Source organism: Rhinolophus sinicus, linkage group LG15, assembly GCF_036562045.2.
Source record: "Rhinolophus sinicus isolate RSC01 linkage group LG15, ASM3656204v1, whole genome shotgun sequence".
NCBI classification, from domain to species: domain Eukaryota; kingdom Metazoa; phylum Chordata; class Mammalia; order Chiroptera; family Rhinolophidae; genus Rhinolophus; species Rhinolophus sinicus.
Window position 1 is genome coordinate 38,027,184 of NC_133764.1, and position 27,066 is coordinate 38,054,249.

At 46.4% G+C, this 27,066-nt stretch overlaps 1 protein-coding gene across 8 annotated transcripts in view; it reads left to right on the forward strand.

The window, feature by feature from the left end:
• Nucleotides 1-27,066, forward strand: part of TNRC6C (trinucleotide repeat containing adaptor 6C) — a 119,507-nt gene that overhangs the window by 81,786 nt on the left and 10,655 nt on the right. For 2 of the 8 annotated variants that reach the window (XM_074319469.1, XM_019735544.2), the window contains 13 exons: nt 2,334-2,549; nt 4,296-4,462; nt 7,065-7,217; nt 8,593-8,650; nt 10,586-10,728; nt 12,067-12,240; nt 13,616-13,762; nt 16,215-16,334; nt 18,489-18,572; nt 18,810-19,041; nt 21,773-21,940; nt 22,953-23,144; nt 23,644-23,787. In XM_074319469.1, coding sequence (XP_074175570.1) covers nt 2,334-2,549; nt 4,296-4,462; nt 7,065-7,217; nt 8,593-8,650; nt 10,586-10,728; nt 12,067-12,240; nt 13,616-13,762; nt 16,215-16,334; nt 18,489-18,572; nt 18,810-19,041; nt 21,773-21,940; nt 22,953-23,144; nt 23,644-23,787 — 1,998 coding nt within the window. The remainder of the gene's footprint in view (nt 1-2,333; nt 2,550-4,295; nt 4,463-7,064; nt 7,218-8,592; nt 8,651-10,585; nt 10,729-12,066; nt 12,241-13,615; nt 13,763-16,214; nt 16,335-18,488; nt 18,573-18,809; nt 19,042-21,772; nt 21,941-22,952; nt 23,145-23,643; nt 23,788-27,066) is intronic. The other 6 variants (XM_074319476.1, XM_074319473.1, XM_074319474.1 and 3 more) reach the window with 5 other exon arrangements.

Genomic DNA, 27,066 nt, shown 5'->3' on the forward strand with positions numbered 1-27,066 from the left:
TAGTTCCCTGTCCTTTGATCTGCTTTGTATTCCTTTTTGTATCATCCTCTGGGTTTGTTTTCTCCCTTCTGATAGAAAGATGAAGAATGTGTATTCAAAACTGAATGAAAACGATATACTCTGGTGGCATTTCATTGTTACTATTTTGTTCCCAACACTGTATGTGTTCAGTTGACGAAAGGAGATGATGATTCCTGAACCTCACAGTACAGAACTATTTTGCCAAAAGTGGTCGTATTTGAAGGACCGTTGTTAAAATTTTGATACAGCTGTCTTAAATATAAGTAAGATAGACATTGTTCTGCCTCATTAGGCCCAACTTTAAAAGAACCGCTATGAAATTATTAACAAAAAGGATACCGAAGTCACTGCAGCAATGAACACTGAACAGTGGAGATTACATTTATTTTAGCAGTATGTATGCAAGACTATTTTCTGTCTGCTGACAAGATTTGCTTTGCATCAAAATTATCTAGTGTGCCTCTGTTTTTAGCATCTCTCCTAGAGCTTTTCCCGTGTCAGTGGTGCATATTCTGATGTGTATGTGAGTTGGGCGTTGTAGGTCAATTACATTCTTATCAGAGATCAACTTAAAATGGAAATACTAGGGTTTTTTACTTTTGAGAAAGCAATTATTCCATTTATTTTTAAGATTTTAAAACATGCTACCTGCAAATCATTTGCCTTCTATATAAAAATACTCTGTAGACATTTCTGCTTTAATAGGAATTTAAAATGTTTCATAAAAATTAATCGATTATAATTACCATAGTCTTGATATTTATTCTCAGTTCGGACTTAAATGATTTGTAGTATTGCCTTTCAAAGAGATGGAAGTATAAGGATGACAAACCAATTTTAGGTGAATTCGTTATTTAATTAGCTATAATAAATCAGTATTTTTATAGTTGATTGGCCATTGGGAACATCTGAATTATTTTATCTTCCCAAAACATCCCTAATTTTTATCAGCTGTGTTAATTTTCCTGATTTAATTTTGTCTCTTCAATTTGTAAAACTGCTTCTCCCGATATACATTATTGTTTTGTGTGTGATGGGTAATATAATAGTAGCAATTGTCAACAATAACTGATTAGGGCTAACTTCCCTGTTGTTGGTAATAATTTACATAATATATTGCTCAGCGTAGAGCTTGTAATTTAAAGTGATTCATAGGTTGTATGTCCTTTTGTCATTAATCAATATTAGCACATTTTATTAGAATAAAGAGCATCAAGGGAACTGATTCCGTGCTCTTTTTAGTCAGAAAATGAGTAAGTTTTATAATTGAGATAGTAATATCTATGTTTGCGACCAGGTAATGTAAAATCTGTGCCTGACTGTTTGCATTTGTGCCTCCTAGTCTTCAGGTAGTTTTTAACACGTTCACGTTTCTGTCTCTGAGAAACTGTGTCTATATGAAAATTACAGCTGAGATGAGCTGTCAGCGTGACTGTCAGCAGTGTCGAGGGAGCTTATGGGCAGAAGCAAAATGACCAGAATTTGCATTGATTGGGAAAAATGAAGTTTACACATGTAACAAAATGTTTTCCTGACTGAAGTGTAAAGAGTGGGGAGACCTTATTGTTGCCTGGCCCAGGACCTCTTCTGTGCCTGCAGATGGTAATGCCATAGCCTTCTGGATTCATGCGGTACCAGTCCCTGATCCGGATGCTATGGCAACAGGACAGGACAGAGGAACGAAGGAAGAATTCCTAGAGAACCCTGTCGTCAGTGTGCCTGTGGAACCACCCTGTCCCACAGTCCCCCACTCTGTTCCCATATTTTAAGGCATACGCCTCTGTTCTTCTGCAGCCCCCTAGGGGGCACCTGGGAACTGTCTATCTTCTCCAGGACTGCTTTATCTGTATTTGTTTAATCTGCCATCTTCTCATTTCTTTCCCCGGATCTCTGTCTTTGATGGTTGGTCAAAAAATAAGAATAAGTTTTTCAGTATATATTTGCAACTTGTAAATTTTCTTATAACAAAATAATGTAATACAAATTTTCTTTTAGGTCGTTACATATACATACAATATCAGTTAAAAAGCTATTTCTTAGCCATTCATTTAAACTGTTATTTTAAACCCCATTATGTTGCAAATACTGTGAAATAACATTTAATAGTCTTGCAGTTTTAAGTGGATGGGGAATCAGGAGTAAGAAAGTTGCAACTTTAAGAAGCTAAACAAATGTGATTAATGTCTCCATTTCATTTTCTGCTAAAAGCCATCCCAAAGGTAGATTATCTCGGAATTATTTTGGATTTGGAATGACCGTTTTTACTTTGTTTCACTTTTATTATTTTCTCTCTCCCTTGGCACCCTTTTCAGTTTCATCAGGCTGGGGAGAAATGCCTAATGTTCATTCAAAGGCCGAAAACTCTTGGGGAGAACCATCCTCCCCTTCCACCCTGGTTGACAACGGCACGGCAGCGTGGGGCAAACCGCCCAGCGGCAGCAGCGGGTGGGGAGATGCGCCCACCGAGCCGGCCGTGACGTTTGGACGAGCGGGCGCACCCACTGCCACCCCGGCCCTGTGCAAACCAGGTGAGCCCGGCGTCCTGCCGGCCCAGCTTTGGCAGATTAAAGTGGGTCCGAGTATTTTATTTAGAGGGACACTTGAAGCTGAATTGCAAGAATTACTTTTTAGGACACTTGCCTCATTTTATTTATACTTGAAGACTAACATTAAACCAAGACCGTACAGAAGTATTTGCCATGCCAGATACGTGAGCACAAAGGAGCTCTAACAAAAGCCCAGCTTTCCTTTTTAAAAAATAAGTAAATGAAAGAATCAGAATGCTGCAGCCTATCTGCTTGATACAACTCAGAGCATCGGCACTTCAGTGTCCTTGCTGCCATTTGAACAATGTAAACTTGCTCTTTCACCGAGTAAGGTGCATAAGGCAGGCTTTTTCCTGTTTCAGATTAGGTTTTGAAACATGTTGCTGCTGGGCAGTCGGACATTTCTTGCCTTGGAAACAAAATTCTGCTTTGGGTACTCCAGGTTCATGCGTTGTTTTTTTTCTTTCTCTCTTTTTTTTTGAAAAAAAAGGAAAAATCACTGTGTTGCATTTCCCTCCCCTTATCTGAAAGTGTAATAAGGACACGTATAAAATACATGTTCTTTAAAATGTCAGATCACACTTACGTAGGGGAACTCTGTCGTGTGCGGGTGTTTTGCAATGTGATGCTTTTGACCCAGGCACGAATATAAGATTGATGACGTCAGTCTGATGTGGAAATTAAGTGTCCACTCGGCTGCAGAAGCGTCACATTTTCTTTGGAAGTGTCATGACGTGTCTGAGTCTTAAAATGTGACTTGACCGTTTGTGTTTTGTTCCTTTGCCAACACTGAATAGTATGCGCCATGTACCTGCCATCCTGCTGGGCTGTTGGTTCCATTCACAGCGCTGCTTGTGACAAATCAGAAGGCTAAGGCAGCTCCCGGGTATTCAGATTCCCGTGCCATTTGAAGGCAGTGTGTTTGTGTTCATCATGTGTCCTTGGAGGCCCAGTTACATGCCTGTCCGCCCTGTCAGCAGCATGTCTTCATTGTCTTGCGGTCTCCAGCCAACTGTGCTGTTGCCTAATCTTTGGCAGCCTTCCGTTTCTCCCTGGAAGTGACAACTTTATAGATAAATTCTACACCAAAAATCATTTTGTATTTTAAGAAAGCAGAAAAAATTATATCCTGAAATCGAAACTCGGTAGTCAGCTTGTAGTTCCATCTGCCTGGCGCCTCAGCTGTTTCCCTCCAGTTATTCTGGGAGCGTCTCCTGGGAGCTGGGCAGAAACAGAGGCTATCGGTTCCACCGCAGACCTGGTGCATTCCTCAGGGTCCCCAGGTGACTCACGTATGGTCACGTTGGAGGAGCACCGGTCCACACAGCATACTGTGGCAGGCGATTAAAAAGCACATGAGGACAGTGACATTTTCACAACTCTGCGTTTTACTGGCCATTTCATACCATGTAGATGGAGATTGCCACCTTCTCCTGTAGCCCCCAGGATTTATTTTTAGACTGTTTATGCTTCACAGTGATCTACAGTCAGTTAAGGGTGTTTGGAACAGCACAGACTCCAAATGGCTGGCATTTGAAGAAAAAAGCACGTGCATGCATATTATGTATCCGGTGGAGAAATTCAGTTCTTAGGTCTGAAGGAAAGGAAGTAGTGAGAAGATAAATGATAAGCCGCCCCTTTGGTCCCACCTCCCCCTCAGTGACGTAGGCAGCACTGTCGGCTTCAGGAACGGTGAATTTGATTAGTTCATGTTCACTCTCTTTCTAGCTTCAAAATCTATGCAAGAAGGCTGGGGCAGTGGTGGGGACGACATGAGCCTCGGTCCCAGTCAGTGGGAAGACGAAGAAGGGGCCATGTGGAACAGTGCTGCTTCCCAAGAAAGCGCCTCCTCCTGCAGCTCCTGGGGCAATGCCCCCAAGAAAGGACTCCAAAAGGTGTGCGTGACACTAAAGAAAGACCCAGAGTCAGTGCTCCTGCTGAGCCCATTCGGTTTGGTTGTGGCATCTCTACCCAGTGAGGGGAGGCAGGCCAGAGGTCCTCGGAGTACAGGCCCCTGAGACTCTTTCGGGGTCTCTCCTAAGCATAGGGTAGAGTTTTTTGGAGACTACACGGAAGTGCTCTCACAGCAAAGCCAGTGCAGAGACAGGCATGAGAGTCCAGCTGCCTCTGAGCAGCCGGTCAGCCAGGAGCCTGGCAGACACGCACAGCAGTGCCACCCTCCCCACTCTCACGCTCTCAATTTTTGTTTTAGAAAATGCAATTGTTTTCCATTAGAAAATGTTATTTATACTGACGTATAATGGGTTTGTTGTTTTTTTAATTAAAAGATATTTTCTAAATTTCTCAGTTTTAATTTCTAGTACAGTAAATATCGATAGATACAACCCATGTAAACCTAAGTTCTTTAGGATCCTTAATTTTTAAGGGAGTAATGGGGTTCTGAGACCCAAAAGTCTGAGAGCTCCTGGGGAAGACCATTAAGTTGTCTCAAACAAATGGGCAGCCATCTGGAAAAACTTAGGTGAGATCCGCCCACAGCTCATATATGCACCAGGAGAAATTCCAAGTAGATCACAAATTTAAATACGAAAAATAAAAATGTAAAAGAATTCTTGAAACAATCTTTGAGTGGGAGAGGCCTAACTGTGATGAAAATCTAAAAGCCATAAAATAAAAGACTCATAAACTGTAATAGATAAACATAAAAACTGTGCATGGCACAAAATACCCTAGTCAAAGTCAAAAGACAAGTTAACAACTGGAAAAAAGTATTTGTAACTCACATCATGAGAGGGCTGGTTTTGTGTGTGTGTGTGTGTGTGTGTGTATATCCTAGCAATTGATTTTTGTTAAGTCAACCAGTAATCCAATAGAAAAATGAGCAAAGAATGTGAATGGATGATCTCCAGAAAAAGAATGCAGCTAGCTCTTAAACATGGAAGGATCTCAGCCTGACTTGTTGAAAGAGCTTGATTTCAAACAAGCCTAAGAGATGCCATTTTTAATTTCTCAGACCAGCAGAAAACCAGAAGTTTAATAAACACGGTCTGTTTGCAAAGCTGTGAGAAAGCCAGCACTCTCACGCATTGCTGGTAGGAATATAAATTAGTATAACCCAACGGAGGGCCAAAATTAGACACGTCAAACTCTGGCACAGCATTTCCACTGATCACAGGTATAGCAAATGGCATTGGCACACACTTTTCTATTTTATCATCTTTGTAGTAAAAAAATGAAAATAAATGTACATTGATGGGGTAACCAGTTAAATTATGCCACATCCATATTACGGAAAGCAAAGCAGATTATTTTTGAAAGAAATTGTGTGTGTGTGTGTGTGTGCGCGCGTGCAAGTGTGTGCATGTGTGTGCATGTGTGTGTGTGCACGTGTGCATGCGTCTGTGCACATACACGCACACGTGCTCATGATGGTTTCCACTGAATTAAAAATTCTCTGGGATGATAAGTAAGAAACTGCTCGGTGGTTTCCTCTTGGAGAGAAGAGGGACTAAGCACTGGGCAGGTAGGTAGGAAGAAGATGCTTTCACGTACACCTTTTTTCAACTTTTCACATCATGAATGTAGTACCTATTCAAAATTTTTTAATTTAAGAAAGCATTCAGTTAGCAGTAAGCAGAAACCAGGAACTGAAATCAGGGCTCTCTGTTCCTAAGGAGCAGACGTGGCTGCAGACATCAAAAAGAAGGCTTTGACTGTCGGGCTGGCTGCTAATCCAGTTAATGATGGGGCCAGAAAGACCAAATTGGTACATTAAAATGTTGTAGAATCTGGGCAGATCTGACCCTGGTGGCACAGAAATGACTGAATCAGCCTCCAAGTGAACGGCTTCCTGTCAGGACAAGAGCCAGTTCCTTTACTATCTCCCCATCCGCCCATTCTGTAGTCAAGGCAGGCTCGATTTTGAACAGCACTGTGAAGAATCTTTAGAGGAGGACTTTTTTGTGTTGTATTAATGCACCATTGGAGTCTAACTTTAGAATAAGCGGGCAATGACTGAGAAAAGGGGTCATGTGCTGCTCCGGCCTTCTGCCCCCCGCCCCCCTGCACTTGCTCTTTGTAGTTGGCCCCTCTCTCCTCTCTGCAGCCTCTCCCTCACTGCCGGTTGCCCTAAGGGCTGTAAGCAAAGAACAATTAACAAAAGTAACAGGTTTTCTGTTCCTTTCTTCTTGTTGCCTTTTGATTCTGTTGGAAGGAACCCCTTGCCTTTTGTCTTCTTTTAGAATAAAGCTTATAAAAGGGCAAAAAAACATGTGATTTTTAGTGAACTTCACATAGCATTAGCATAGGGCTGGGTTCGGGGGCACTTACTACGGTTATTGGATCATGGAAGTGGTACATATTTGTGACGAACTCAGTTCATTCTCTGGGGAAGAGAAGTAATTATGTGGCTTTTTAAAGTCCACCCTAAAGAACCCCACAGAACTAGCCATGAAATACTGTCAGGGACTTGCCAGAGTACAGAACTAATCGACGAAGCGATTCTTTGCCTTTAATTAAAATCCCTGTGAGTTGTAGGCATCTCCCAGATCTAGAAGAAACGCCTGGAAACGTGACTCATGGACTGTCCCTCGCTCACACTTCTTCCAGGGCATGAAGACGTCTGGCAAGCAGGACGAGGCCTGGATCATGAACCGGCTCATCAAACAACTCACGGACATGGGCTTCCCGGTGATTGGCTCTCGCTTGCTTTGCTCGGTCCCCGTGTGTCCTGCCCACGTCTGTCATGTGTGACAGGAAGGAAGGAAGGCTTTCGAGGGAGGAGCTTGATTGTCGGCTGTCACAGCCTATTCGTGAATTCCCCTTTCCCCTGGGCACTCGTGTTTAGGGACCATGGCTTTGAACGAGACGGCAGAGCCTCATCGTTTCTCTCGAGAAATGCGTGAGAGCCTTTTCCCTGAATAAAAAGTGCTGCGGGATTTTTCATTTTCATTCGTTTCTACAGTTTTACATTCTTTTCATTTGTAATTAAAAGTGAGTGTTTTTATTAGTTTATGCAGTATATTGACAAAGATCCCAAGAGAAAACTTGATGTAAAGTAAAAGCTTCGTGGCCAGAGAAAGAATCCTAAGCACACCCGTTGAGTCCCTATGTCTCCGGTCATGTGCAGGGAGAATTGGGACTCGCAGGGTGTCCCTCTGCAAGTGTACCCAGTCTGTTCGGTCCCCAAGACCCGAACGGCAGGGCTTCCACTAGCGAGCGACAGCACCAGCACCTGCCGTGTATCCCTGCAAACGTCTTCTTTCCAAGTCCTTATCCAAGTGGCTGATTACCTGTGGATTATCGTGTTGATTACCGTGGGTGGCCCTAAAGAGTGAGTCTAGAATGGTCCTAGTCTAGTGGAGGGATCGACCTCCTTCACGGCGGGCACGGGCCCTGGGAGGAGCCGTGGCGGCCCGCTGGGAGCCAGGTGGCAGTGCAGTACTGCGCTCAGCACCCTGTGGGCTCGGGTCTTCCACTGCAGTCAGTCTGTTCCCAGCACAGGGACACTTACCCAAGTGAACCGACTGGTTTGGTTTTGTTCTTCCATTTCTTGGTGAAAAGTAGTGGACAGCAGACAAAGCCCAGACTCGGTGAAGCAGGCAATGAGCCTATGAGCTGATTCCTACAGTGACTTCCCACAGCTGCTGGCATGAGAGAGGCCACATGGGAGGTGGCCCATTAGCCTTGGGGCCTGTCCTGCCCCCGTCTGCGTGTGTCCTCATCAGTGGCTCTGTGGTCCTGGCAGGGGGTTCAGCCTTGCTGAACCGTTGCTGTTCAGTGTTGCCCAGAAATAATCCCACGAGTGCTGGTGCTGCATTTTGTCTGAACTGTTAAGTGCACGTCCTTGACTCTAAAAATCAAGTCGTATGTTTTCTTGCGACAGGTATTTTTTATTTAGACATTAATCTCTAGGCTCAAGAGTGAAGAAAAGTATTTCCAGTTCCAAACCTAATAACATTAAGTTAATGATGCTACTTCCCTGAGTTGATAGTGACAGAACTCTTGGCAAGCTTTTCCTTTTGTTAACGGGCAATTCTAACGAGAACTCTGTTTCCCTGCACAGAGAGAGCCAGCTGAAGAGGCTTTGAAGAGTAATAATATGAGTCTCGATCAGGCCATGAGTAAGTAAAATCACGCGCTGAGAATAGGCTTTTTTAAAGGTACCGGTTTGTGGATTTCTGAAATCCAGAGGCGTTCCATTGTAGTCGTGGGTTAATGGTTGGGTACATGCCGCATAGACAGGACCAGGCCACAGCCCAGGAGTAACCACGTGACGTGCACTGACCACATCTCAAGTCTCTTGGGGAAGAATGGCCAAATGCACATTGAAGCATGTTTGCTTTTTTATATTTTTTTCCAGACCTTCAGTAAATGGATAAATTTGTTTCCCTCTCTTTTGAGGGGAGGTAAGAGTGTCACTTGTGGAGAAGGGCAGGGGCCACGTGCCAGGCCTCACTGTGTCCTGACAGCATGTCCTCGTGCCTGGCCCCACAGCGGACTGGCTTAGGGGCCGGCAGAGGCATCGCCGTGCTGGCTGAGCACTTACTCTGTGGAGAACCCTCGTTCTGGAGCTAGCCTGCAAACAGTAATTGTGTTAAATATTTACGTGTGAAATACAGTTTATTCTCATTACTTGTGGCACTTGGGTTCTGTGAGCTCGCTGCCTGCACTGAGCCATTCTCCTGAGGGAAATGCAGGCTGCGTCCCTGCGAGCTTCTGCACAAAGTATTTTACCAACCAGCCAATATGTAACCTTGTTTTATGTGTGTTTCTTTTTAAAGATACCTTATTTAACATACATTGCTCACAAATAACCATATGCCATATTTCTTTCTAATAAAACATGAGCTAAGAAGGGTTGACCATTTCCCTGACCCTGGGTAATAGGACCATAAATTTCTTTGGCTTTTAGACTCACACCAATGCTATTGGCTGTGTTGTTGTTTTTTAATCAGTCATCTGTGATTCCACAAATTTAGCCACTTTCTCATCTTTTCCATAGCTTCAGCACACACCATAGGTGTCATTTTAGTGCTTTCCGAATGACCTTATGTACAGATTGGTGACTTTTCCTTTTTCTGGATGGGTCGTACTGTTGACTCACTAACATGAACTCATGGCCAACAGCACTGTAATTGGCGCCTGAAACACACTTCCCTACCTCGCTTTCTCCCTGGGGCACGTCGCCGCCTCCCTGCTCAGGGACACGACTGCACGTCAGCACTGTGCTGGTGACCACTGTAAACACCGAAGTCACCAACAAAAAGCACACAAAATGTGCCACTAAACAGACCACAGGAAGGACCTCACTTACCGGATGGGAGCTGGCTTTCGGGCAAGACACTCATTTTTCACTGCCCGCGCACGTCCACAAGTGACCTCACAAGTGCCAGAATTACTGATTTGGGGGCCACAAATTTCAGCCAGCAGGTACATTCGCAAGTACAGAGTCTGCCAGTCGTGGGGATCCACTTTATAAGCACGTGGCAGCGCCAGATGTAGGGTGTAAGGATGGAGGAGGAAGGCCTTGTGCGCCGGGAGAAGTTCATTCTGTGCAGTAGTGCAGAGCTGACATGAGCTGAACAAGTACTAATCACTAGACTGAAAGACCGTGAGGACAAAAAGTGTCTGTTTTGCACTGTATTGTGGCCCCAACATTTAGAAGAGTCCTTGCAACTAGTAGGGTCTCAGCAAATGGAAATTGATGGCTGTAGGTGGGACAGAGGAGCTGTTTTCGACGGGAGCATCAGGGAGGGCCCCTCGGAGGAAGTGACCGCTGACTGATGCCTGTGTGAAGAAGGGGGATGTGTACCGGGGAGAGGCCAGTGCAGCCCCTGAGGGCGGTGTGGCTGGATGGAGGGTGCAAGTGGAGGGAGGAGAGCTGAGGACTGAGCGCAGGGTCGCAGACTGTCGGGCCTCAGCCAGAACCAAACCAAGGGCCTCCGTGTTTTCCGGGGGTCCAGGGTCTGAAATCCACCCGTCTAGCAGCTCAGTATCGTGGCTGGTCCTTCTCAGGCGTTCTCTCTTACACGTGGCTTCTGTTTGTTGTGCTCCAGGCGCTCTGCTGGAAAAGAAGGTGGACATGGACAAGCGTGGACTGGGAGTGACCGACTACAATGGAATGGTCACCAAGCCCCTTGGCTGCCGCCCACCAATCTCCAAAGAGTCTTCCGTGGACCGCCCCACCTTTCTCGACAAGGTAGGAATTCAGGTGGTTTGTGTCCATTTGTTTGATAAGAGGTGTTTTTCATTTTAACTGTGTCCTTAATGGAAGCCAGATTAAAAACCTGCTGAACTGTAACATTTAAGTGACTTTTATCCATTTTTTCAAGTATATATAAATGTTTAACTCAAAAGAGGTAGTGTTACGTTTCATGTGATGTGATGAGGAATGAAAAAACACTGAAATTGAGAACTGATTTTCATTTTATTGGGTGAACTTGGCCAGGTTGTCTGCTTCAATTCGTCCAATAGACAAGGGGCATCAAATTCCTATGTTATTGTCTTATTTTACATGCACAGTTCTTCCAGTTGGAAATAATGTGTTACATGTTGGATGTCAGAAAAAGGGACCAGAGGTGGCTGGGCATGGGCACCGATTCTGGCTGGCCCTTGCTTGGCTAGGCCACGTCAGAGGGCATGCTGGTGTCTGTGGGGAATCTTCCCCTTAGATGTTTAACAAGTCCAGTCACCAGTTCACTCTTTTTAGTATCGTCCCCTCACCTTGAAAATAAAACTGAACACAGAAAGAATAAATTAAAAACAAAGGGGTCATGGGAGAAGAGATGGGGCTCCATCTCCATTCTCAAAGAAACAGGGTCCTTCGTTCCACTGCAGGAAGCTGGCGTGGGGTGCCTGGCCCGGCCCTGCCCTGCCCCAGTGTGGCCAGGGTCCAGATCTGGGGTGCCCAGTGACGCTGGAATTTAAGTGTGGGAGCCTGACTGATTTCCTTATCTTTAAAGAGTGCAATAATACTGCAGGCTTGTTGTGAAATTAGATGAGATCAATTTGCAAAAGGCCTAGCACATAGTGTGACCTCGATAAATGTAAAAAAAAAAAATTTAATAGGATTCTGTGTGTTTTATACATTGCCCAATTATTGAGTTAAAGCGTATGAAGTTGCTGTGTTTGTAGATCAAACACAGTTGTGTGTCAGCAGAATTCCACATAATGGAGGCCTAGAGCCTTGGCAGTGACATCTCCAAAGGAACCTGTTTATTTGAAAGTGGTTGTAAAGTGTTTTCCAAATTAGACTTTTGCTGAGTTCTTGTCTCTTTCTCCTGACTCGTACCCCTAGGTGGGGTCAGTAGTGGATGAGAATGTTATAAGTGAATGTATGTGTTTGTAAACTAATTGCTAAAATGAAAGCAGCATCTTAATCCTGTTTCTCTTTTTTCTTTTTCCCCCTCCCTTTGCCCATGTTCTCCATTCTGTTATTATCCACTTGTTTGATCTTTTAATTCTTTCTCCATCCATATCCCTTACATGTCTTGGGAAACTGCTTTGTGCTCTGTGTGTGGCTGGACACTGCACACAGCTCACCCTTTCTTTCTCCAATCAGGGTGGCGGCCTCGTGGAAGAGCCCACGACTTCACCATTTTTGCCTTCACCAAGCCTGAAGCCCCCCCTTTCAAACAGTGCACCCCCTAATCAGGCCCTGGGTGGGATTGCCTCAGGGCTGGGCATGCAAAACTTGAATTCTTCTCGACAGGTAAGGCCGCTGGGAGAGAGCGGTGTGCTCTGTGTCTCACCTGCCTTTGTGGCATGTTTGAGACAGACCCTTTCTTACTGTAATTAATGCCCGTATTTTAAAATATGATCAACTATGTTAAAGGTAGTTGAAATGCCGTAACAATTTCCCTTCCAGTGATTTACTGGTGTCAAGAGTTGAATCCAGTTCTTGAGTTTTAACCATCTTACAGGAAGTGCTTCAAAATTAGGCGTATTTTTACACGTAACTAAAACGTGTTTGAGTTCAGCACTGTGGTGCTAACTACTGCTCGTTTAGATGATACATCTTGTAAAGTAGCCTTCTGTTGCCAGACCCCTGCATAAATTGCGATCTTAACTACGGTGGTCTGTAAGAAAAGCCCACATCCTACCCTTTTTCCCAGAAATAGGGGTGACATCTCCTGGAAGGTTCTCGGGTCCTCAGAGAGTTTTCCCTGCCTCTGACACTCTTGGGGAAGTGCAAGTCACTGTCAGACGTCGCTAGGGGGAGGACCTGAGCATTCTGATTGATTTCTGCTCTGTGTCACTCTGTCCCCCGGATTCTGTACAATGAAGTGATGTGCAGTACACCCTGCCTTTCTCGTCTATAGATACAGACGCCCTTCTCTTTGGTTTGTCTTGTGGGTGAGGCTGATGCACACAACCTTTGAAGTCGGTGCTGTGATGGGTGTTCAGTGTGGCCGAGCAGGCCCACATGTGCCCACTGCCCTGGGCTAACTACCAGCAGTGCCTCTTCCACTGTCACCAGCGTCCTGTCCTTAGGAGCCTCGCGATCTTACATCGCTCACGTTGGTGGTAGTTCAGTGGGACATCTGCAGGTCATATGTTCTGCCATCTGGAACGTGTGGGTGGGGTCGTGGAGTGAACCCACACGGCAGGGTTCTGCCCAGTACCTGTCCGGTACCGCGTCCCAGCAGAGCGGGAGGTACCACACGCAGCACGGTTAGCACCTGTATTTGTCAGCTTCTTCAATTTCAGGTTTCGTTGTTGAAACAATAGTTATATTTCCTATTTGAAAATGTGGCTATTCTGTCACGTTAGTAATCCCCACACATTATGCCTCTAACTCATCATAAATACCCTCTTAGGAATATGTATTATCCAGATAGCTATACATAATGCTATTGTTTGTAGCACTGTATTATTAGAGCTTTCTTTAATGTGATAGCTGGGTTTCAAAACACATTAAAACTGGTGCTATGGTGTGGCTTCTGTGATGTAAAACGCAGGCAAGCTTCACGGGCCAGTAGATACCATGTGGCATTCCTATTTAGGACAACAAAGCATGTCACCCCATCTGAGGCTCCTGTAGCTGTGGTTTTGTGACAGCTCTGTCCCCGCTCGTGTCCCCGCAGATACCGAGTGGCAATCTGGGTGTGTTTGGCAGTAGCGGACCAGCACAAGCCAGGACCCTACAACAGCCGCCGCAGCCGCCCGTGCAGCCTCTGAACTCCTCCCAGCCCAGTCTCCGTGCTCAAGTGCCTCAGTTTCTATCCCCTCAGGTCAGACCCGCATCCGGGCACTACTGAACGAGGCCACCCAGATGCTTGCTTTCTGTGGCAGCTCGCGCCTCCGTGACATCAAGGTTTTAAAGTGAGAGTGAACTAACCCACTCTGAAGAAGAGCAGGCCTTCCGGTACTGGTCCGCCGTCTGATTCTCCCGGGCCAGCGCTGTTCTCAGCATGGCTCCCAGAGTCGCCCGCCTGGCTGGGCCTGGATGGCCAGGGAGAAGGGCGGGCCCAGCACACCACACAGACGTGCTTTTCGTCCTGGCCGTGACAGGGTGGTTCCGATGCACCCAGGGCATTGTGCTAGACTGGTGGGAGAGGAAATGACACACTGAAATGCTGCCTAGCACAGAGGAGACCTCTCAGAAGCAGTCAGATTGAATAGCGCTTTAGTGCGAAAGGAAATGTGATGCTACTATGTTTTGCCGAAAATAAGACCCAGCCAGACCATCAGCTCGAATGCGTCTTTTGGAACAAAAATTAATATAAGACCCGGTATTATATTGTATTGTGTTATGTTATATTATTATATTATATTATATTATATTATATTATATTATATTATATTATATTGACCCGGTATTATAATATTATATACCCACTATTACATTACATTATATTATATTATAAAGACCTGGTATTATATTGTATTATACCAGGTCTTATATTAAAATACGACTGGGTCTTATATTAAAATACGACCGGGTCTTATATTAATTTTTGCTCCAAAAGATGCATTAGAGCTGATGGTCCAGCTAGGTCTTATTTTCAGGAAAACACGGTACACATAATAGTGCGCATGTTATAGGCTTTTTAGTTAAGTTTAGTAGTTAGTATTAGATCATTTTTGCCTATATATTCTTTATAAAAAAGATCAAATAGAATTGAGGAAAAGGATATTGTTTTACATAGCAGCTCTAAAGCATAATACAACATTTTCATTAATATGGTTTACTTTTAGAACATTCCATAATTTTAGACTTTGGACTGAGTTTTCAATTACAGTTGATCCTTGAACAGCATGGGTTTGAATTGCATGCAGTTGAAACCCACATTGTTCAGGGGTCAGCTGAGCAGTGTTGCCGTCCTTAACCCCTGAGGAAGAGTACGCAGCCATCCAGTATAATGATGAATTATAAAGTTAGCTGGAAGTCAGTGTGAACCACATTTGTGCACTGAGTAGTGAAATGGCTGATGAAACCTGGGTAAAATCACAGTTAAATTCATTAGTTAGTATACAGAGTAAATGGTTGTAACAGAAAGACCCCAAAATACAGTCGCTTAGATGAGACAGCCGTTTGCTCTCTAGGTGACTGTGGAAAGCAGGGTGAGTGGCAGCCGCTCTGCCAGGGCCATGTCCCAGCAGCAGGGCGGAAAGTGGAGTCTGGGCAGCCGCTTTCTGCCAGGTGGACAGTTGCACACACCACTTCCACTCAAAGCCAAACCACGTGACATGGTCACTCCAGCCTGAGGGGCAGAAGGAGAGATGGTTTCCGGGGCATGGGGACGGCGGCAGTCTTCACACACTCAGCAAACAGACTAACGTGTCCCAAATGTCAGTCTGTGTGCCGCCCACTTCACTGTACTGTCACATTTCCTTTCAGTTGACTTGTCTTAATTTAAATAAATGTATTCTTCAAGGAAACGACATATCTACCATAAATAGGACAATCAAGATTTTTCTGATACTCATTAGACAATTGTTAAGGTAAAAAATGCTCATCCGTATTCTACCTAAAGTCATCTGCATAAATGCTCTGATAAATGGACACGTGGACATTGAAATAGCCAGTGCCAGGCACCTCTGAACAGTGGGCAGATTGACAGTCAAGGTCAGGGCTGGCAGAGCCGCGCAAGTGCATTGCCCCAGGGAGGCTGGGGGCAGTTGTGCCCACCGAGAGGAGTGTCTGCTCCCACGAGCAAGGGGACCACTTCCCGAGCGTGTACACTTGAAAAGGGGTTACTGCCCACCCTGGGACGAGACCCTGTTGCCCACTGGCATGCTGCCATCTACCAAGAGGCATCATCTGCCTCCTTTGATAAGGCTCGAACCGAGAGAGAATCACTTCCCTTTGACAGAAGGTGAAATGGGTTACTGAGAGGAAGGGCCCAGAGTCACTCTCAGAAAAGAAATTAGGAAGTCTGTTCATAACTAAGTTAATTCATAATGAGAAACTTAATTCACAAGTCAAACATTTGGAGGAAGAAATCCTTCTTCTTCTTTCCCCTCTCCCCCTTCTTCCCTGTCTCCGAGATTCCTTCCTTATTCTTCATAAAAGCATGTTAAGTAACGTTAAAAAGTATACAAATTTTTTAATGGCTTTTGAAGTTCACTCAGACAAATATAATTGTCATTAATTAATCAATTTTGAACCTGGAAACTACACAGATGAGTAAATATTTTAGTAGTGATTCAGCGCCTAATGATGTATTTTGTGTTAAACAGGTTCAAGCACAGCTTTTGCAGTTTGCAGCAAAAAACATTGGTCTCAACCCTGCACTATTAACCTCGCCAATTAACCCTCAGCATATGACGATGTTGAACCAGCTCTATCAGCTGCAGCTGGTGAGTAGGCGATCCGTGCGCGTTCTAGAACAAAGGAGAACGTTCCGCTGACATATACACAGAGACTCCAGCAACACATGCTGACTGACGCAGTAATCGAACACTTTTCTTCCTGTAGAGAGTGTCACTGAGACTTCTGTGAAGGTTTTAAACTGTTCAGAGAATTAGGAAGTTTGTCACTCACGGGTGTTTACTCAGCTCCATCAATCCTTTGGCTCTTCCGTGTTCCTGGAGTCGCCCAGGTCTCACGTAGCTGTGTCTGAGCTTGAGCTCTCAGCCAGCCTCTCTCATCCACTTTCTCATCTCAGCCACAAAACACAGAAATCATTTCAGTGACTATTTTCTAAATTCTTCCAAGGATGGCATACAGCTATTCTCGAAGCATAAGAGGGAAGTTACTCTATTACATACATTAGATGCCTCAGAAATTAGGACTTAATTCTCTCTCAGCATCACTGTTGAGAAAGGCTGATGTAACCTAATAACTCTTGAAAGTTTTATAATTTGACATATCTTGAATTTTGAATTTTCAGCAGACTTACTTTCACCATAAAAGGCGATGCCATCATGTCCCTAGGTGCAGGCTGAATTTACACACCCTAAAGGACCAAATGTGTTAGTTCTTTAATACGTTGTCACCTGATTTCTGTAGAAGTCTTGTCCAACAACTTTATCTTCTAGGAAATGACCAGGAATCCATAAAGAAAGAGGAAAAAGGCCTTCACTAGACAAAACCAGTGTCATTAAACCATTCCTTACAGGAGAGTCCTGACCCTTTCCTCTTCGTTAGACACATGTCTAACCAGTTGGCGTCTCTGGTCTCCCAGTCAGTAGCGGGGTCGCATGGAGGAGGAAAGTGTCCTGGAGACAAGTGACAGCATGAGTGGAGCACACAGAGCTCCAACATGGGGGATGGGGTCGTGCCTGGATTCTCAGGCTGTCCCCTCCTCCGTAAAGGGCAACAGAGCCACCGAGACCATATGATGCTGAGGCTTCCTGGGGCCTGAGCCGTGGGGAGGGCTCCAGGGGTGCGGTCCTGTTGCTTGTATACCAACAGCAACAGGAAGAGACCTGGCCTCCACAGAGCATGTCATTTACTACTCTGATCAGCGAGGAAAGTACTTTCTACTCCATGATAACGCTGAGAACACGGCTGTATTCTGACATGTCACGCAGCTGGTTATCAGACTGGTGGTCTAGGGTCTTGATTCACACAGCAGCTTTATTGACCCCTGTAGTGTGAAAGACACCACGGACGTGCCGAATTGTGTTTACTTGTTCTGATTTAAAATTGTGTACCAGCGTTACGCTTTCTTCCAGAAAAATAGGTAAAATAAAGTTCAGTGCTAAAAGTTCATCCTAAAGTTATGTTTTAAGACCTATAAGGATTCACTAAGTGAAGCACTTTATTCTCCATATTTACAGATTAATGAGTCACTTCCAATAGTATAATCTCTATTTGGATCCTATATTAATGTATCCTTTTGCCAAAACTGTCCCAGAAGAATCCATGTTGGATGAAAAAAATTTACGATATTCAACCAACATTTTGAAACAATCGGATGATCAAACCTTCTGCATCTGTGCGGAACAGTCTCACGATCATTTTATCCAGTTCGTAGACCGGGTATGTGTGACAGACATGTCACAAGTCTGGATTTCAGGCTCCATGAGGACTGGATTGTCACAGGGCCCATGGTTCTTACAAACCTTTTAACGTGTATAATTAAGTGACCGATCAGCACCTTCCTGCCACCTTTTCTGAGCCATTCTGGACAACTTTAGTTTGTATCATTAAAAGAATAAGTATTTTTTCATTTCACTTCATTTCTTTTCGTCTTAGTCTGTGTGAGTCGAGAGCAGAAGAATTTTGATCATTAACTGGAAAATAGTTACAGACAAACCTCATGACCAACACTAAACAGGGGTACTGACTGGGTTACTTTGTAAAAATCAGTGCACTAGAAATGTTTTGGAAGACATTTGTCCTTTTTTAAAAAAGGTTTCTTGTGTCAAAATATGTTCAAACCACAGTGTGGTGGGGGGACCGAGAATCCTGGCCGTTTTATCTTTTTACTTTTTTAACTAATGTACTGAAGGTGAACCATTTGTGGACGGCTTTCTCATAATATTTTCCTTATTTTCTGTCAACAGGCATACCAACGTTTACAAATCCAGCAGCAGATGTTACAGGCCCAGCGTAATGTTTCCGGACCCATGAGACAACAGGAGCAGCAAGTAGGTGGCATCCGGATGGGTGTTTCGCTGCATTCATTAGCTGTCGTCTTGTCTGATCTGAGGGGCTCTAACGTACGAGCTGCTGTATTGTTAGGATTTTTCTCTCGCTAAGCCTCCCCGTTGAAGTCTTGGGCTCGCTGGGCTTGGGAGGAGGTTGGCCCGGGCATCACAATAATGGAGACTGCCGCGTGATGGGCATCACTCGCAGGCTGCTAACGTGTGTGTCTCCACCGCCAGGTTGCACGCACAATCACAAACCTGCAGCAGCAGATCCAGCAGCACCAGCGCCAGCTGGCCCAGGCCCTGCTCGTGAAGCCACCGCCGCCCCCACCACACCTGTCTCTGCACCCCTCTGCAGGCAAGTCGGCCATGGAGAGCTTTCCCCCGCACCCCCAGGCGCCTGGCCTCCCTGACCTGCAGACCAAAGAACAGCAGTCTTCACCCAACACCTTCGCTCCTTACCCTCTTGGTGAGTCTCTGTGGCCTAGGCCCGGCCCCCGCTGTGCCTCAGGGCTCCTGCGTGAGGGGCCCCAGCAGCTGTCTTCTCCGAGCACGGGCTGCACTAGCCATACTTCCGGTATAAAATCTTTCAAAGCAGTACCGGCAGAAGCTGCCAGCCTCTCCTGTTCCTTGCTGAATCCGTAGCCTGTTCCTTTCCTGGCTTACTCCTGACTCTAGCGGCCACTGTCCTCCAGCCTAAGCTGCATGGAAGAGTTTAGAACGGTGGTGCCAGTAAAGTTTTCACATCTTTATGACCCAGGCACTTTAAAAAGCAGTATGACATGAAATTGGCACAACACGTTGACCCTTCACCTGTAGGCGCGTGCTCAGCACTTGGCACCCACAGGTCAGGGGACACGGTGCCGCCCTCGGTCGTCCAGGCCTGCCAGGAGACAGACTCGTCTGGCATTGGCTCTTAGAGGCTGAAGCTGCAGGACAAACGGAGTCCAGAACCCAGGGGATACATATCCAAAGGGACAAAGGCAGCTGAGTGACAGGGAATTTGCTCCTAGCGGAAAATATCCCTTCTGGAAGGAGTGGCGTGCTCTAATCACGTGAGCACTGTCTGCTTGATGTGACCAATGGTCTGTCCTTCCTGTGACACTTGGGGTAGATGCTGAACTGATTATTCTGTCCCTGTAGTTACCGGCCGACCTGTCACTTCCCTTTATGTTTGGGAAGCAGAATAGTCTAGTAGGTAAGACCTAACTTGGAACCTGCCACACTGAGTCCCACCTCCGCCACTGACCAGCTCATACTTGCTTGTGCAACTTGCCTGACTGCTCTGTGCCTCAGTTTCCCCATCTGTGAAGTGGGAATACTTACCTCAGAGGGTTCTTTTAAAGATTAAACGAGTTCATGTGTGAAATTCTTAAGGTGGTCCTACCGCATAGCAAGTACTTTGTGAAGTGTTAGCTGATGATGTAAGCACTTCTATTTTAGGAATAGTTGTTTCAGAAATAAATTCTGTTCCGTCTATTATCCTAAAATGCTTTACCTTCAGCTTCCTAGTATCCATCTATCCTCTTAACCTATATCTGGAGAGTAAAGTGCACTAATCTTTATTCTTAAAGATTTTTTTCCTTAGTACAAATGAAAGAATTAGTGCAGTGAATCTTCAAAATTAGATGAAAAATAATTTTGATAAAATTTTACAATATTCACATTAAAGTTATAAAATAAATGTGTTGAAAGTAAATAGCTAATAAAGTATAAGAAATTTAGCCTGTAACATTGCCCATTGGGTAGGTTCTCAGCAATGTTTTTCAGCCGCTGTAATTCCCGTCCCCGTTTCTTCCCACACGGCCTCCCGTTGTTATGCTGTATCGACTCCTGGAGCTTCTGGCCTGTGCAGGAAGATCAGGCGTATAAAAATGAAAAAATAACTTTCATAGCCCCTGTGGCGGGATTGTTACAGGGCTACAGAGAAGAGAGTTCGCATTCACCTTCAGTGGTGAAAGGAAACTCAGAGCAGGATTAAAGCACGGACCTCAAACAAATAAGGTTTCCGTAAACGAGGAGGAAGCCTAGTACGGACAAGAGGCCGTGTTCCAGCGCGGGCCTGTCGCCCAGGGCCAGGCATTTTAACTGCCTGTGGGGGAGAACAGAGACGGGCAGTGGGAGGGTGGGCTGAGGTCCAGCCGGGGGATTTGGAGCCCTTTGCACCCCTCACCCGACTAGGTAGCTGTCGGTGGAAATGGAGAGTCGTTAAAGCAGAGACTGGCCATATCTGACTCGCAAAAGTGTTTTCTTAGGTCTGCACGCTGGTCTCTCTCTCTCTCTCTCTCTCTCTCTCCAACATTTAAAATTGGAAAGTTTTGAATAAAAGAGGCTCTGGCTTCTCCTGAAAATGGCTGCATTGGGTGTGCATTCCATGTGGCACCAGTGACACCCGCTTACTTAGGGTAAGCGCTGTCCCATTTGCCGCTGTCCCCACCAGGCCCACTTCCCCTCCATCTGCCTTGCCACTTGGCCCACCTGGGCATTTGAGTTTGCAGTCGCTGACTTCTAGTTAAAAACAAAAATGTCGAATCCCTTGCTTGGAGCAGAGATGCACCTTTGCGCGTGTTCTGGGGCCTGTGGGACAGGGACCGTCACTGATGAAAGTGACCTGTCAACACTGGGTTGCCTTCCCGCTGGTCATTCTCTCCAGCCAAGCAGTCTGTCCCGCTCGTGCCTGGTTTTCCCATCAGCCTTTTTCTCATCATCGTCCTCATTTCTCTTTATTAACCTGGCACAGTAACCAAAGTGCCTGCTTTCAGCTGTGAGAAACAACCCCAGGCCGGCACAGCAGGCCTGGGGGGGGGGCTGGCAGCACCACACTCAGATAGTTCACTTCCTCAACAGGAGTTAGGTGTTGACTTGATAAAGTCCTTCCAAGCAGACTTGTGTCAAGTGCGCTCGCTGCAGGTAGACCTGAATCGTCCCGACCAGCCATGCTTGGCACTGAAACAGTTAAAATGAAGAGTCATCACCCCTACTTAATCAAAGACTGTTTATTACCATTTTCACCTTAATTCAGGAATAATATTCCTAGAAATATGTGGTGTTTACAAGGCAAAACGTTTCTTTTTCCCACGAGCACTAAATGTTACAGGATTTGGCTGTGAATTAAGACTCAGATTGATCCTCTAAGAGAGCTTTAGAAAGGGATCGTCTAGAGGACGGCAGGCGTATCCTCATAGTGTTTTTATTTTTAGCTGGACTGAACCCAAACATGAATGTCAACAGCATGGACATGACTGGTGGTCTGTCGGTGAAGGACCCGTCTCAGTCCCAGTCCCGCCTCCCCCAGTGGACACACCCCAACCCGATGGATACCCTGCCCGGTGCTGCTGCTCCTCTCGACCAGAACCCCAGCAAGCATGGTAGGTCCGAGCGCGATGCCTGCGGCCCGCTTACCGCCGTCTGCTCACTGATCCCCCAGCTGTATCATGGGGCGTGCTCATTTTGTTACTCCTGCTGCATTGCTCTTTGGAGAAGTCAGCGCTGAAAGCTGAATAAAAACGATTCCATTCCAGTGCAGAGGACGTACGATTCCAGCTGGTCAGTGATCAGACTTCTTGCAACCTTAACCATCACACCTTAGCTATAAACCCAGAAGAAACTAAAAATGCCCCAGAACAGCAAAGAATATAGGGCATAGTCTCCCTCCTTTTTATTTACATCTGTATTCTACAACAAAAAATTTGAGCCTACTGAAAAGAGATTTTTTTCAATGAAATGATAAAACACAATAGCAAATCAATGCTTAGAAAGGAGGAAGAAGCAAAAATGCTAATAACCATAGGAGGTGATCTCACTGGTAAGCATTAAATTTAGCTCTAGATTTCCTGGTAGCATAAACAGCAAAGAAAATTTAATAGGGTATGTAATTCCCTCTTGGTATAAAACATTCTAAAAAGAAAAAGAAAATTCTTTCTGATGATTAATTCTACAAGAAAATGATCACGTGCTCTCTGGGCACCTCGCTTGGCCTGAGAGCTCAGCAGCCTGTGGCGAGCTGGGTTAGTCTGTAACAGTGAACGCGCCCCTTCTGTCTGGAGGGAGGGAGGACAGAGAGACCCCCGCACGTTTGATAACTCACCACAGACAGTGACTCATAAGCTCTCCCAAGAAAGGTTCCCTGGGCCAGCTTCCTGTGTATGGGCATGCATCTTGCCAGGATTTCCAACATGACAAACTAAAACGGTTCGTCAGAGTTTCAGTTTTCCAAGGACGAAGTGTGTGCTAGCTGAAATAGTCATTTATTCTCGGAGAATGCTGGACAAAGCAAGCCTGCCAGTTCACGTACCTCTAGGAAAGGCTGGGCCTGGTGCCAGGTGGCGCAGGCTCTGCTTCCCCTGTTCACGTGGCTGTCTGTGTCCTGCTGTCCCCCAGGTGCTATCGCTGGAGGTCTAAGCATTGGGCCTCCAGCCAAGTCCTCCATTGACGACTCCTACGGCCGGTACGATCTAATCCAGAACAGTGAGTCACCAGCCAGTCCTCCAGTAGCTGTTCCCCATAGCTGGTCACGTGCCAAATCTGACAGTGATAAAATCTCAAATGGCTCCAGCATCAACTGGCCCCCAGGTAAGAGCAGACGACACTTGTGTGCAGCAGCGGATCAGAACATGCATGGGGCGGAGGTGGGAGGGCAGTTAGGCCAATTTCGGAGTCCCAGGCCTCCACTAAGAGTCCTGGAAGCCTTGGCCCCACACTTCTGGCTCTTTCACTGCAAATCCTTTTGTCAGATCAATTTTGGGTGTGATCAGTGTCAGGTGCTTTTCTGCAGTTCAGTAGGAGCTGAAGGGGAATGGCAAGGAGATGGGGAGAGGGGCACTACAGTCCATCTGATCAGATTGTTGCCAGGCTTTCTCATTCTGTCTGCACACTGTGCTTATGTGGCAGCTGTAATGTAATGCCTGGCTCTGGTTTGTTCCCAACAATTGATGATTTACTGAAAGAAAGGCTAAAATGTGTCTTTTGATTCAGTCAACAGATTATAAAAATTTCCACAAATTGTCATAAAGCAACGTGAAGGTACTCTAATACTCATGTTTTGATTTTCATTTTGTTTGGAATTTTCCAGAATTCCATCCTGGAGTCCCATGGAAAGGACTTCAGAATATAGACCCCGAGAATGACCCTGACGTCACTCCTGGAAGTGTCCCCACTGGGCCTACCATCAATACCACCATACAGGATGTCAACCGCTACCTCCTCAAAAGTGGAGGTGAGGAGGGGCTCCGCCTGCGTTTGTGCGGGAGGTCTCTGCACACACTCAGGGCATCAGGGGTGACAGTCTGGGCTCTGAAGCAGGGGTGGGGGAAGACACGTCGGATGGCAGCTTCTCTGCCATCTGTAGCAGCACAAGAAGAGGTCCGGTAGTGATCCTGGCGAAAATGGAGGCTGGGTTGGGCTACGTGTTTTTGTCAGATTTATTAACACGTCATGTTTCATAAGCGTCATGTTATAAAATCCCAGTGTTAACCAGCCAGCTTTTGAATGAAAAAGCTTCCACTTGAAATCTCTTTAGATTAAAAATGAACTCACAACCCTTTACTCATCTATCTCAGTCTGTGTTTCCTTTCCACAAAATATCTGGTAGAACGACCAAAACCCACCCCCAGGACTTTTTCCTGACAAACGCATGATGCTGAGGTTTGGCACACCTGTGGGAGATGCCAGGACCCAGTGGAAGGACGCGATAAGCTGCGCTACAGAACAGAAGTAGAGACTTCCTGTGCAGTGTTGGGAAAAGCAGTCGCTCGCTTTCCCCGCGGCTGCAGATGAAGGTGTTGTGTGGGTGCCGGGCTGACAGTTTGTCATCAGCGCTCTAATACTGCGAAGGAACAGCCAGGTTACCACAGGTGCTTGTGACGAATGCCAGCACTTGAATAGTTCCCAACACAATCATTCAGGTTTCCGGCTTCAGATACGACCTGTGGGAGAGATGCCTTTCTTTTTAATGGTTCTTTAAAGTCTTAGATTCTGAGTGTGTCTGGGGTTGGGGTAGAAGCCAGGAGAAATCCAGACCGCCCTCCCAGAGGAATGCCTTCCCCGTGTCCCGTGCAGTTGCTTCTTGGAGCAGTGGTGTCGTGGACATCCCCACCGTCAGGGACAGAAGAGTGGCACAGGGGACTCAGAGCTGTGGGGAGTGGAGCCTATATGAGAGGCCAAGGGGACGGCCTGAGGCACAGGACAGAAGTAAGACTCAGCCCTCACTGCTTGACGGCTCGAGTGTGGCAGCAGAGCTGTGCCAGTGCGGGGAGCCTGCCCGGTGCCCGATGGATCATCCGTGATCCCTTGGTCCCGGGGGGGGCCCCTGGGGCATGCAGGTCCTGCACATTAACACGAGTGTGCCATGATGTGACAAGGCGGCCCGGAGACGCAGGTGAATTCTGAGGACAGAGCTGAGCAGCTGAGAGTGCCCGAGCAAGGCGGCAGGGAATCTGAGTGGATGAGGGGCATTTGCGCCAGGAGACGAGAAGAGGGCTGTCCAGCTCTGGGGTGGAGATCAGACAGCAGCCGTCCCACCTGGGCGGCTCTCTTCATTTGGTGTCACATGACGTCTGGGGCTGCTCATGCCAAATGCCCCCCTCCCCTCCGTCCATCCCCTGACCAGGTCACCACAGCCCCGGGAAGCCCTTGCTCCTCTGCTCCAGCACCTGCTTTGTTATCTGAGAGAAGTGGAGCACAGTAAACATACCTTAAGGACCCAAAGGTGCCACCACCACAGGGCAGGGTGAGGAAACTGCTAAGGGCAGACCTGGCTGGCCGCCTCTCCAGGGCGGAACGCGCTGCTCCCCACACAGGGGCTTCCAAGCTTCCCCTCTGGGGACTGAGCTCTGACTGAGCCACGAAAGGCTTTCATATTTTTGAGTGACCAGCTTGATGTAAAGTACAGAGGGAAAAAATTAAGTTGTGCTGTAGAAGATAAAGTGTGAGAAGTAGCCGCCCACCTCTTGGCCTTGGCTTATTGTACGTCTTTTCCTAGTGGGGTTGTCCGTGTTCCTTCGCTGAGCACACCAAGTGCTGTGTTGTATTTATTGCCATCGGTGTTACGTTCTGACTTGACATCAGAAGTGTACACTGGCCGAGTATTTGTTCAGCTGTTACAGTTTTAACTTGGATGCAGTGACCACTGACCAGAAGTGTGAGATGCACACGTGCCGTTTCATGACCTCCTGCGACTGGTACTTCATCTAGAAAGGAAAGTTCACTGTATGGAACAAATTCCATTATTAAAACAAAATTTCAAAGCTAGAGCACGGTTAGAATCGAAGTACCCTATTGTGAATTATAAAAGAACTACCACATGGGGTGCAGTAGTACCCCCTCGGGACCCTGGGGACGGCCTGTTAGTGCTGAATGAGAGAGGAGGGTTTGGGAAGAAGCTCAGCATGGCGGGGGCTTGGAATCTTGTACAATGGAAGACGCGCAGCTCTCGGATCAGCTCAGTGTTCTTCTGCTCCGATGTCCCCATTCTAAGGTCGTTCACAGCAGGGCAGCTGCACAGCTGTGCCGGGCACACACCGCACCGCACCGGTCTGCCAGGCGTCACAGGCCTGGTGGTCTGTGTGAAAGCTCCTCCCCCGCCCCCTGAGGTTGTCCATGCACCACCCAGGAGGGGGTCCCGTGACTTCTGAGATTATTTGTGGTGGAAAACGTGGCAGCCACACTTTTATGTGTCTGTGTCCCCTGCCCCAGCCACCTGCGCACACTGGTGGGGTAATTTCCAAGTCACAGGGCTCCGATTCCATCCTCCTTCCACCCAGACTGTTATCACTGCCTCATCCTCTTGTTCCCCAGCCTCTAGCTTTTCTCCAAGAATTATGAGGGAGGGTGACGTGGAAACATGCCAAACACCCGGGAGTTGAGCTTTCTCGGGAAGCAAGGGTGTCTCAAGGGGCCCGCATACCCTCAGCCTCCTGCTGGGTTCAGGAACAGGTTTTTAAAATAGGAACCTGCCATTCTGGGGACGCAGTAGCTCAAGTTCACAATTATTAGCACAGACTTCTCTTCATTATTCCTGTAGTTCAGATGAGAAATGTGGGAACTAATGGGATGCCTGAGACATTTGAGTCAGAAAAAAGGGCTGGTCATTATGGCAAAATTTATAATAAAAAGTGTAGAGTATTGTTTCCTTTTGTTTTTTAGTTTTGTGGATATTGTTTGAGGTGTGAAAGTAATGGTGATTGGATTGCCCTGTATTATATTTTTAGCTTACGTGGAGGGGGAAATCAGTGTGATCCTTTAAAACTCTGATGTGGCGTTTTAAACCCCCTGGGGACAGCGCTTTTCTCTGGTGCCTTGAAACCCTGTCACAGACAAGCTCGTGCTGTCTCCTGGTCTTTGCCTCCTCAGCTGTCAGGAAGGTCCCTGGTCTACGAGAAGCTTGGGGACCCAGAGTAGGACACCGTCTCCATGAGCTTGACCACAGCACGCTTTCACTGTCAGCTATCTACTAAATCGGCAGTTTGGGAGGCAGTTGGCTCTGGTTGTTAGAACC